The 13,075-nt window shown below is 38.2% G+C and overlaps 1 protein-coding gene across 6 annotated transcripts in view; it reads left to right on the top strand.

Annotated features, from left to right (window-relative positions):
* The window catches only part of LOC143663134 (uncharacterized), a 67,877-nt gene that overhangs the window by 29,087 nt on the left and 25,715 nt on the right, over positions 1-13,075 (top strand). For 3 of the 6 annotated variants that reach the window (XR_013165822.1, XM_077136594.1, XM_077136592.1), the window contains exons 2-3: positions 1,270-1,379; positions 9,595-9,671. Coding sequence is in view for 5 of the 6 variants with exons in the window: in XM_077136594.1 (XP_076992709.1) it covers positions 1,270-1,379; positions 9,595-9,671 (187 nt within the window). In the remaining variant the exon portion in view is untranslated. The remainder of the gene's footprint in view (positions 1-1,269; positions 1,380-9,594; positions 9,672-13,075) is intronic. The other 3 variants (XM_077136596.1, XM_077136595.1, XM_077136593.1) reach the window with 3 other exon arrangements.

Genomic DNA, 13,075 nt, shown 5'->3' with positions numbered 1-13,075 from the left:
AACAAGTAAAGTTAAGAGTAGAAAGGGAACACCTTTAGTTCTAATAGTCTTGATTTCCATTATTATAACAGCTAAAATTGGTGAGAATTTTCCACATCCTAGGAAGCATGTTCAGAGCTTTATGTGAATTCTCTTGCTTAATCTTTATAAGAACCCTGTAAACTAGGTTCTATTATTGTGTGCACTTTATAAATGAGAAAACTAAGGGGCAGAGGAGTTAATAAACCTGTCCATAGCCCCATACTTGAAAGATTTGGACATAGATTTGTCTGAATCCAGAACCTCCCTTCTTTACTAATGCACCACTCTATACAGAACTGCCTGTTTTCTGTGCTTTTGCCCTGGCAAGGCTTGTTTCATTTTCTAAAATATTTATCCACGTTTTCAGTCCATAAAATAAAACATTAATCTGCTTTTATAGTCCATAGGCTGTGCTGGCTTGAAAGGCTTATTCATCCTAGAATAGCCATGTTTTAATCCTGATCCAATCTTGTAGGAGCAACTGTTTCTTTTAATCATGATTCAATAATGTAGGTTGGAATCCTTTGATTAGATTATCCCCCTGGAAATATGGCACAGCCAATTGTGGATATTAACTTTTTGATTAAATGGAGATGTGACTCTACCTGTTCCAGGTGGGTCTTGATTAGTTTACTGGAATCCTAGAAAGGGGAGAATGATGAGAGAGCCATGAGAACTACCAGAGATCAGGCAGACAGAGACCTTTGGAGATGAAGAAGGAAAATACCCCTGGGGGAGCTTCATGAAACAAGAAGCCTGGAGAGCAAACTAGCAGATGTTGCCATGTTTACCATGTGCCTTCCCAGTTGAGAGAGAAAACCTGAACATCATTGGCCTTCTTGAACCAAGATATCTTTCCCTGGTGCCTTAGATTGGACATTATTATAGCCTTGCTTTAATTTGGACGTTTTTGGAGGCTTAGAACTGTAAACTAGCCCTTTATTAAATTCCCCCTTTTAGAAGCCATTCCGTTTCTGGTATATCGTGTTCCAGCAGTTGGCAAACTAGAACAGCTACCACTTGAGTCAAAATGTTGAGTAATTTCAAATGCAGAATATTTCCAAACTAAAAGTATATTTATTAAATTATAAAACTAATAATACTAGAGTGGCAGAAGTGCTCCATCATCCCCTCCTCAATTTTATATAGCTAAGAAACATGGTAGTCTCTAGAAGTGGAAAAAAAAAAAAAAGAACTTTCTCTTTCCTATGTGTAGAACAAAATGTCTTTTCTTTTCTCCATGTGTAGAACTAGATTTCCAGCCTGGCTCTATGACTTGATGGCAAGTTCTTTAAGCCTTCTGAGCTGCAGTTTTCCCATTTGTATAGTGGACCCATCCATCTTCCTCACAGGTATGGGTGAGTGTTGAAGAGCTATCCCAGCATGATTCAGTACTTTTTCCTTCCTTCTGCCTCTCTCTAGCTCTTCTTCTATGCTGCTTCTTCACAGTCCCAGAAGTTTGAACCTCTCTGTAGGAGTGTTTTTCAAACTTTTTTTGACCATTTTCCACAGTAAGAAATACACTTAACTTCACAAACCGGTACATATGTTTAATGATGGTTGTTCTAGTTTGCTAGCTGCCGGAATGCAATATACCAGAAACGGAACAGCTTTTAAAAAGGGGAATTTAATAAGATGCGAGTTTATAGTTCTAAGGCCAAGAAAATGTCCCAATTAAAACAGGTCTATAGAAATGTCCAATCAAAGGCATCCAGGGAAAGATACCTTGGTTCCAGAAGGCTGATGAAGTTCAGGGTTTCTCTCTCAAGTGGAAAGGCCCATGGCAAACACAGTCAAGGTTCCTCTCTCATCTGGAATGGCACATGGCATTATATGGTGGCATCTGCTAGCTTCTTCTCCTGGCTTCCTATTTCATGAAACTCCTCGGGAGGCATTTTCTTTCTTTACCTCCAAAGGTCACTGGCTGGTAGACTCTACTTCTAGTGGCTATGTCATTCTCCTCTGCTCTCTCTGAATCTGTAAATCTTCTAAATGAATTATAGGAGTCCAGTAAACTAATCAAGACCCACCCAAATGGGTGGAGACACACCTCCACCTAATCCAGTTTAACAACCACTCTTGATTAAGTCACATCTCCAGGGAGATGATCTAATTACACTTTCAAACATACAATACTGAATAGGGATTAGAAGAAACAGCTGCCTTTACAAAATGGGATTAGGATTTAAACACGGCTTTTCTAGGGTACATATATCATTTCAAACCAGCACAATGGTGATTGCTAAATTTATTCTACAAACTGGGAAACTTTTGAAAGTAATAACTATGCTGGGATAATAGGAGTAAATGGATTGTTCAGGAAAATCAGGCCATATGTCATAAAACTCCTTAACCTTATTAATTTTAATGCATTCTGTTCTTTTACAATGTACTCTAGTTATTGTTTCCATTTTTAAAAAGTATTTTAATTAAGAAATCTTCATGAACATGTAGTCTATACATGGTATACAATCAATGGATCACAAAATCATCACATGGTTGTGTATTCATCATCATGATTATCTTTAAAACATTTGCATCACTCCAGAAAAAGAAATAAAAAAAAAAAACTCATACATACTATACCTCTTACTCCTCCCTCTCATAGACCTCTAGTATTTCAATCTACCCAATTTTTTTACCCCTTATCCCCCACTATCATCCATTTATTTTTATCCTTGTTTTTTAAACATCTGTCCATACCTTGAATCAAAGGAGCATCAGACACAAGGTTTTCACAATCACATAGTCACATTGTAAAGCTATATCATTATACAATTATCTTCAAGAATCAAGGCCATTAGAACACAGCTCAGCAGTTTCAGGTACTTCTCTCCAACCATTCCAATACACCATAAACTAAAAAAGAATATTTATATATGCATAAGAATAATCTCCAGGATAACCTCTCGAATCTGTTTGAAATCCCTCAGCCACTGGAAGTTTATTTTTGTCTCATCTCTCTCTTCCCCCTTTTGGTCAAGAAGACCTCCCCAATCCCACGATGCTGGGTCCCGCCTCATCCTTGGAATTCTGTCCCATGTTGCCAGGGATATTTATACCCCTGGGAGTCATGTAGGGGAAAGGGCAATGAGTTCACTTGCTAAACTGGCTTAAAGAGAGAGAGGCCACATCTGAACAACAAAAGAGGTGTCCTAGTTAGTTAAAAATGTTTTTGAGGAACTGTTAAATTGATTTCATAACCCATTAATGGGTCCATACCCAAGCAGTTTGGTTCCCTCTAACGAATAATTATCTGACCATTTTGATATTCCATCAGAAGTTCTGATGATTAGCATATGCAAATATGGAGAATTTCTAGGGAACTCAGGTGGCCAGGACAAGATGCATTCTAATTGGCACAGCTACTCTCACTCTAACTTGTTCTAGTCATTCATTCATCATCCATGCTTTCATTCACTCATTTATGAATTACTTCAAGCATGTTCTCTATTCCAAAGTGATAGAAATGATCAGATATTGGGTGCTTGGTTCCGCCCTTGAGAAGTTCCTGTATTTTAGTGGGGCTGACACATACAAAATAAATCCCTTCTGACAGGGAGAGGTATGTGATAGGCTAGAGAGACGATCAAAAGGTCATAGGAAGGCAATGATAGCTCAGTGGCAGAGTTCTTGCCTGTCATGCCCAAGACCCGGTTCGTTTCCTGGTGCCTGCCCATGTTAAAAAAAAAAGGTCATAGGAGCATGAAAGAGAGAGTCACCAATTTTGCTGAGGTGGAGAAGGTTCAAAGGAAAAGAGTAGCTTTTAAACATTTGAAGTTCTTGAGGAAGGGTGTTGCTGGGCTCAGATAATGAGAGGAGCTGCCCTTCGGGGTTCACTTGCAGGTATACACCATATTTTACTCCTGGGGTTCATATGTAGCATCCTATTTCTGCTGTGTTCTCTCAAATGTATTTTAAAAAGGATTTTTTGAGTTTTAAATTTCATGAGAGTACTTATAGCCCTTGTAGTTGGGTCTCCGCAACCTAACTTTTTAAACATAAAGTGTGTGGTGCTAGTCCCCTCTTCTCATCCCCTTTACCCTGCTTTGTTTTTTTTCCATAGCATTTTCACCTTCTAAATATACTCAGTAAGATGACTTACCTTTTATGCTCACTATCTATGTCCTCCTCCCGGAGTATTAAACTCAAATTGGAAAGAATTATTCTGTTGTGTTCACTGTGGTATCCCCCACCTCCTGGAAAAGTGCCCTGTACATAAATAGTAGGTTCCTGGTAAGTAGTGGGAATGAATGAATAATTTATGCATGAAAGAATTACTGAATGGTTTAGCAAATTTCCATATCCAGGATATAATTAGCATCATCACAGATTTTAAGGAAATGTGCAGTGGAAAATAAAGGCCTGAAAAGGGAACATTTGTAATAGCATCCTTTCTCTCTCTCTCTCCTCATCCCTGCCTCCCTCTTCCGACAGTATTTATTGATCACCTGCTCTGTATCAGCCCTGCCCTGGATGATAGGATTTCAGAAAAGAACAAAACATATTCTATGCCTACCTTTACAGAGCTCTCCTACCAAAGGCGAAGCAGGTGTTAATCAACTATATAATGGCAAAGTTGGGATAAATGCTAAGGGAAAAAAGTAGAAGGTGCTATGAAAGTGTGAAAGAGAGTCATAGGACTTCCTCTGGGAGGTCAGGGGAATGATTTTTTAAGCTGAGTACAAGTTCACTCAATGAAGTTGAGGCATGGAGGGAGAGCGTTCAGGCAGAAGAAACAGAATTACAATTCTGGGCACAGAGTGGGAGAGAGAATGCCCGTGTTCCAGGTATGGCTAGAGCCAGGGTCGGGGGAGGGGCTTAGAATATAAGAAGAGGTAGGTGAAGCTAGGTCAGGTAGGTACAGGTGGACACACGCATGAAGGGGCTGGCTGTTTATCCCATGAGTAAAAGGCGAACCTTGGGAGGGTTGTAAGCCGGAGGATGCTGAAATGGAGAGGTAGCTCTGGTTAAAGCATGGACGGTGGGTTGGGTATATGACAGAGAGGATGTGGGGAGGCCAGAGGGTGCTACGGTGGTCAGAAGCATGATGTGATGGTTGCTTGGAATTATGTGATGGGGTAGAGATGAGGAGATGTGGACAGGTTAGAAAAATATTTAAGGGATAAAACTGAAGTTAATTCTGCTTTGTGATTTCAAATTAAATGGATTACAGCTTGTCAATATAAAGTTTTTGAAGGTTTCTCTAACCCATAAGCATCTTGCATTGCTTTGTGATATTTATAAAAATATTAATGACCTTAACCTAATTTACAATTGAATCTAGTAGGCCCCCTGTGATTCGTAGGTCTTCTGGGGAGTGAAATGAGGAAGTGTCATTGGGAAGGCCTTGTGTAGATGAGGGTGAGATAATAAAAGATGTGTGTATGTGTGTGTACACACATAAATATAATTAATCACAGAACCCTGTTCTCATCCTTCCTTCTACACCAGCTTCTTTCTTTCCACATCTGCCTCTCAGGCTACAACATTTAAGATTGATGGTTCTTAACATTTCTTGAGCCCTATCCTGAGAAAAATCCTCATATCATATTTCATATCATATTTCTGAGACCCTGGAATCCCAGGGTTCCTACCCTGACCTATAGAGTTTGTAAAAAGATAATTTATATAAAAAAATTAGATATAGGCAATAAACATATGAACATATGTCAATCTCATGATATCAAAAAATGCTATCAAACCAACCTTGTGATAACATTTTTCTTCTATGATTACAAAGTATTATCAAAGAATTGATAATATTCAGCTTTAGCTGGTGTTGGGGGAAATAGGCACTCATACTGTAAATGAGTGTAAGATGGTACAACTTTTTAGAGAGCTGTTTGGCAGCAGCTTTCAAAAATTTAAAAGCATTGATTCTTTAACCTAGCAATTCTAACCCTAAGAAACTGTCCTTTAGAAAAACAAACATAGTTGTGCAAATAGTCAAGGATTTTCATTGCATCAATGGCTAGAAAATTGGGAACCACCTAAATGACCCCTGGTGAAGAAATTGTTAAATAAAATTTGAAACATACCCATACCATATTTTGGAATACTATGCAGTCAAAAGAACAAGCTCAACCTGTAATGACAATACATTAAGTGAAAAAAGGTAAGTTGTAGACCAGTATATGTAGCAAAATCCATTCTCTATTAGAGAACTCATAAAATATATATCTGTGTAATATATAAGTGCTCTTGTATGTATTTGTATATACTTATGAAAAATATACATGGATTTTTGTCAAACTTATAATAGTGATTAACTCTTGTGAGTCTGGGTTTGGGTATGGGGATTGGAGCAGCTAAAATTTCCCCTTTTCTTTTATGCATTTCTATATTGTTTGAGTTTGTTTTAATAAAACTATACCCTCCTGTTTTATACTGTTTTATCTTCAGTCTTAAAAAGTAAAGATAACATAGGAGTTCTGATCTGAAGATTCTTTCATCTATAAAGCTCTATTTTAAAATTTGAGATAGGGGAGAGGATAACTGCCTCCATCTCCTCTGATTAAAATATTTCAGTTACTTCCCAAAGTATTTTTGGAGTCAAGTCCAAACTCCTTCATTTGGCACTGTAGGTTCTGCTTGACCTGGTTACTACTCACCTGCCTCTCCAATGTCTTCAGCAAACCTCTGCCTCATACACTGTCCTCCCTGAAATACACTACACCTAGGACATAGAGTTCCCAGATTCTCCACGATTTCTGATACATGTTAGTTTTACACGGGTTGCTCATTTCCTATAATGACACCCATAAGCTGCCTTATACTTGTCCTTTAAGACCCAGTCTAAGTATCACTTTTCCCACCTTATGACTCCATCTCAGAGTGGACCCATTTAGGGTACAACTCCTAAATGCTCCCAAGTACCCCAGGCATAGCTCCTGAATCAAGTAGATCACTTGTTAGGCCTTTCTGTGAGTTTATTTAGGTCTCCTGTCTCCTTTTAGGTGAGGACATGCTGAGGGAGAAGCTGTGCTTTGGGTCTTCGTGTCCCCATTCAGAGCTGTCACTGTTAGCCTTATGCGCTGATTGTCAACTTGGCTAAACTTTAGGACCCAGATTAAATTACTGCTAGTGTACTAGATGTTGCTGTGAAGGTATTTTGTTGATGTGATTGACTTGAAGTAAAGGAGATTATCTGCAATAATCTGGGCTCCATTTAATCAGCTGAATGACTTAGGAGGAAAAACTGAAGTTTCCTAAAGAAAAAGAAACTCTGCCTCAAGACTGCAGCATCAACTCCTGCCTGAGCTTCCAGCTTGCTGGCCTGTTCTATGAAACTCAGACTTGCCCCCATCACATGAGCCAGTTCCTTGAAGTAAATTTCCTCCTCTTGGTTCTGCTTCTCTGGAGAATCCTGACAGATGCATCAGCCAAGTGCATGGCCACAGGTGGCCCTCATTACGTATCTGTCAGATGGCAAATGGCTCTGGTACTTGCCACCCCCTTTATGGGTTTCACTCACAGTCATCCTCCGGGAGGTACGAGAGACCACATGTTAAATTCTTTGCACATTACTTTTTCCTTTAATTAAAATTAAATTTTGGAATCACAAAATCCCAGCACTTTGGAGCAGGGAAGAATTTAGGATTTAGTTAGAGGAGTTGTTTTCAATCAAGAGTCAATGGACGACTAGCATAAGTATGTGACAGTTTTTATACTCCAAGGCAAAATGAGAAAAATGCAGGCAAGGGAGTGAGTTTCTTTTTTATCAGGTTAAATGTATTCCATTTAAACAATGCTTTTTTATTCAGAGATTATGTCTCCCTCCTCCTATTTTCACACTAAAATGCCTATTTCATTTATAAATGATGTGTTAGTGGATGGTGTATTTTCTTTAAAATATTTTTATTTCTTTAGCAACCCTATATTAGTTGATAGTTCCTTCTTGATTTGTGGTTTTAGTTTTATTAGTCTATTAAATCTGAAATGTCTGGAAGCCCCAAATCTATTGCCTTTCTCCTCAGAATTGAGACCCAGTGAAATGACAGGTTTTACTGATGGCCAAAGGAAGCAAGAAATGTTTTCGGTCCAGAATCCTTCTGCTGTTGCATGCACATGACTGTGTTCATTTAAAAATATTAAGCATGTTTGGTGTGATTGGTTTTCTGTTCAGCATTTTTAATTCAGAAATGAAACAAACAGTTAAAACATTTGTTGTATTACAATCGGAGACAGTCTTGCTCTGAGAAGCATCTATAACCATATGGTATTGTCTGTTGATGTTTGGTGAGGTTTTAAGAAATGTCAGAGCCCTGAAATTGTATATATGCAATGCAATTGTTGACTTTTGTGTGGAAATGAAGGCTGTTCTCTTTCCATTTGTGTATGCCTACTAAGCTTGTACATTTTTGCAAGCACCTTAAAAAAATGTGGAGTGACTTGGAATTTGGCTATTGCTTCAATTTTGACTTTAACATCTAAATATGGTCTAACTTAAAATTTCCACCTCTAAGAGTTTATCATAAGAAAATAATCAGCGCTTTGTGCAGAAACCTATGTATAATTGTATTCATTAAAACAGTGTTTGTGTTAACAAAGATTGGAAAGAACATAAGTGCCCAGTAATAGGGGGTTGAGTAAATACATTCTGATATATTCATAAAATGGAAGTTTCTTTAGTTACTAAAATCTTGTATTTTTATTTTCTTCTATGTACTTATCTTCATTTTCTAATTTTTATCTACCACAAGTAAAATTACTTTTTAACTGAAGAGTGATTAAGATCTGCCTAGCCTAATACTTTGTCCAAATAGTGTTCCATACTTGTATTTCTTTATAATTTTTCCAATTTGACATTATAATTAACATAATTTGATAACCAATCAAAATTCAGTATATGTATACTCTACATTTTGATTTTAACTTTTTTTTTGCATGGGCAGGCACCAGGAATCGAACCCGGGTCTCCGGCATGGCAGGCGAGAATTCTGCCACTGAGCCACCATCACACTGCCCTTTACATTTTTCAGTTTGTGCTTTTAAGTCTTCTGTTTTTACGTAATTTAGCTTAATTTTAATACTTGAGACAATCACTATAAATCAGCATAAAATCCTATAGAAAGCTATCAGTCTCATTTCATGCCCTTTACCCTCCTGCTAGTTCTTATTTAAGGTATGAATATTCTAGTAAAGCATCAATAGGGACAACATCACTATAAAGTCAAAGATCTAGAAGATATCTGTTTAGGCATTCCTTTTTGCCTCCAGACCGGTCTGCACCGTAGTTCAGAGCAGGAATGGAATTCAGCAAGGTTGTAATCTATTGGCTTAAAAACCAGAAGGCATAGCACCCTTACCATTGAAAGAGGAAGAAGTAGTTGCATAATTACATAACTGTGCCTGTGGTGTGTGTGTGTATGTGTGTGACAGAGAGAGAGAGGGAGAGAAGAGAGAAAGGTGAGTGGGGTTGTTTGTATAAAGCAATTTCTGATGTCTTTGGCACTAGGTTACTTTTCCCTGTTACAGTTCTTACATGCTGCATTATTTCTTCATCCATGTAGTTGTCCTACTTTTAAATAAATGATTAATTAGTTACTCAGTGTCTTATTCTCTTTCTAGAATGTAAGAGCAGGAGCCATACCTTCATATTCCCCGCCCTGGCACCATGCCTTTGCACCATGCCTTTTGCATATGTAGTAAGTATTTAATAAATATTGGTTGAATAAATGCTTATGACTCTTAGAAACATTGTTTATTTATTTATTTATTTATTTCCTTGGCTAATACTTCTGTGACTACTGAAACCTCCACCCCCATCCTCTCAGTTGCTTCTTAAAGCTATTTCTAGAACAGAAGAGAACCATTTCATTAAGCTAATGGAGGTGCTTGTAGGCTACTTCTGTGGCAGGAGACTAAGCCACTCTCCATCCCTCCCAAGCTTAAAAAGGTGGGAGCCAGGGCTTGAGGTACTGCATATAGGCTTGGTGTTTGCTACTCCCTCTCTAGGTAATTTTGTGACAAAATCTCTGAAGTATTATGAAGCCAAGTGTCTGTTTCAAGGTTTGCAGTAACAGGGCTATAGCCTTTCTGGGACAACTGACTCAATGGCAATATATCTGTGAGGAACTCCAGCTTGTTCTTAAACAATACATAAATTCATTCTTTAATTTGGATGACATACTGTGTTTATACTAGAGGAGAGTTTTGTGAAGGCAGCGTTTTTTTTTTTTTTGGTCTGTTTTGTTCACTGCTGTGTCTCCATTTCTAAGGACAAGGCATGAACCTCTGTGTATACTCAGTAACTGTTTGGTGAATGAGTGAATGACTGATGTTCTTGCAACTGTAGAATATCATCTTGTGTTTAATGTGCCATTTTGGCCATAGTTCACCCAGCTAAGAACCAGAATCATCCTCTTCCCCACATTACAGTACCCATACTCTGCTACACAAGCCTTCTCAATTAGGTGCCAATTTTCCCTAGCAAAACATGCCAAACCACTAATATTGGCAACCATGGACTAGTCAATATATTTGTCACAGATTTCCAAATTTTCTGATCAACCACAGACTATACACAAACATAACTAATCAGCTTTATTTTGTGTAAAATGCTATATTTTTCCCATAGAAATACTGATTTTTATGTGATTCAGAAATTAGAGAGCAAAGTATACACTAAACTTCAAATCAGTATGCCTGTTTAGACGACAAGAACTCTGTCATTTCCCAGCTTGCATTGTCACTCAGGAAGTTCAGAGCTAATATTTGGGTCCCCATGTACTACCTATTTTTAACCTAGATTTTCTGGAACAAATCTATCATATCGATTTCCCTTCATTACCTTGTTCTTTCGACTCTTTTATGGCATTATATTTCACTGAAAGTGGCCTTGCATTTTCTTTGGTAAAGGGAAAATTATAATTACCAAAAAGAAAAAAAATGCCACTAGCCATCTATAGGTACTTTCAAAGCTTGCCTTACATGATGCTAGCAATGCCTCCTTCTCACTCACTGGATGTTGACCCTCCTACTAAGCCTGATTTCTCCAGTATCACAGGCAATGGGAAACATGCATAAACGTGCTAGAACCTTAGAGTGCATCAGAAAGATCCCTGGATTTGAAGTCAGCAAAACTGGGTTCTTATCACACTCCACTCACTAATAAAGTGATCTTGGACAAGTCATTTAACTTCTGTGTTCCTCATTTTCTCTTCTATGCATGGAGTATAAAAATGCACAGTACCAGCTGCACGGGGTTCTCATGGATATAAAATGAGATAATACATGTCAATGTGTTTTGTAAACATGACAGTTACCTACATTTCTGTGTCCCCACAAGTCTGTAAGTTCCTCAAAATCAGGGAGTGCACATTATTCATATTTGCACCTCCAGGATCTGGCTTGTTGACCCGAACTCGAGAAGCACTTTGGGAGAGGGCATTAAATGTGAGTGACACTAAGTTTCTTGTGGTTTTCTTTTAGAAAAGTTCCATCGGTGCCTATTTATTAACTAACCAGTTCATTGCCCAGCTGGCTTTAATTGAGTACTTCTGTGTACTTCCTGCTGGCTCCCAGGATATTGAATTGAGAAAGTATAGAAGATAAATACAGAAAAATAAAATCATATACATATTATGGATTCACAAATGTCAGAAGTCACAAAAATGGGGCCTTACAGGCTAAATCCACCTCTAGACATTTCTTTAGCCTAAACATTATGTTTCCAAGTGTGAACTAACAATTTAAAATCCATATATGGACTTTTGCTCTCTCTTGAAAATGTGAAAAGCTGGTCACACTAGTTCCAAATTCTTTAATAGGACAGTTGGTCAATGCAAAGCAGTCACAGCCATTCTAGGCATTCCCTTACCAGTTCACTGTAGCAGCCCTATCACTCCCTGTTATCTCCCAAACACTGAGGCAGATAGGAACTGCCATTTATTATCACATTTATTATGCACGCAAGTCTGTATATAGCATTTACTGCATACCAGGCACTATTCTAAGCAAGTTGGTTTATATTTACATACACACACACACACACACAGGCATATATATGTATGTACAGATATATATACATAGAGATAGATTAAACAGATGATAGATAGATTTTGCACATAATGAAATTGAGGCACAGTTAGTGAGTGGTGGATCAAGGATCCCAAACCTGGCCACCTGGCAACCACGTTTTTGTTTTTAACCATTCAGCTGTATTGCATCTCAAGGGTGGGGGCAGATGAACGTGTGTCAAAAATCAAACCCTGGTTAAAAGCTGTGCTGGAGCATTTTGTCATGTGACATTGTCCTTTGTTTAATTAGAGAAGAATTCATGAAATAAGTGATATTATGGAGTTTTAAGGATAAAAATACTATAACTACATATTACTACGTACTTTGAAATTTATTTATTTTTGTATATATGTTATATGTAGCAATAAAAAAAGTTTGGAAAAAAAACAGAGCCATTAGTGCAGGTTATTCAAATGCAATGTGCCAAGGTCTCGTGGAAGAACTGAGAGCAGCACAAATCAAGAGAAGGCGAGGCTGACTTAGCTGAAAGGGGGTGCAGACAGAAGACAAGCAGGAGGTGAAGTGCGGCAGCTGAGACTCATGCCTGGGAGTTTGAATCTGATACCTGAGGAAAGTAGGTGCAGACTGACAGGGCGGGGTAGGGAGGGAGGTTGATAGGGTTGAAGTCCTGTTTCACCAAGGGGATGTAGGATGAATCGGCATTCTTATAGAAGTCCTGTTGAGCTTCATTCACTGCTTTCACAATATAGGAAAGTCGGTTTTGTAAGACAGGTGTCCCTATAATACTGGCCAGACTGTTTACTTCTGCTTCAGTCCCTGAGCATATGAGCAAATACTTCAGGCACTATAACGAGCAGAAACTTGAGACAGAGCTTATCTTGTAATGCTGGGTTTTGCATCATATCCAGGGTGTGGTGTTACTTTAGAAGGCAAGTTAAATAATTATGTGTTTACAGATTGAGCAAACAGTGCATGTGCCCTGAGAGGACTCAGGATCTATACTTTAAGAACACAGTGGGTACTTGATCTTTCTGGTTTTCCTATTGAACTGTGGAAAAATAAATTGAAC

Source organism: Tamandua tetradactyla, chromosome 19 (genome assembly GCF_023851605.1).
Source record: "Tamandua tetradactyla isolate mTamTet1 chromosome 19, mTamTet1.pri, whole genome shotgun sequence".
Taxonomy (NCBI): domain Eukaryota; kingdom Metazoa; phylum Chordata; class Mammalia; order Pilosa; family Myrmecophagidae; genus Tamandua; species Tamandua tetradactyla.
This window is presented reverse-complemented; position numbering and strand designations above follow the sequence as displayed.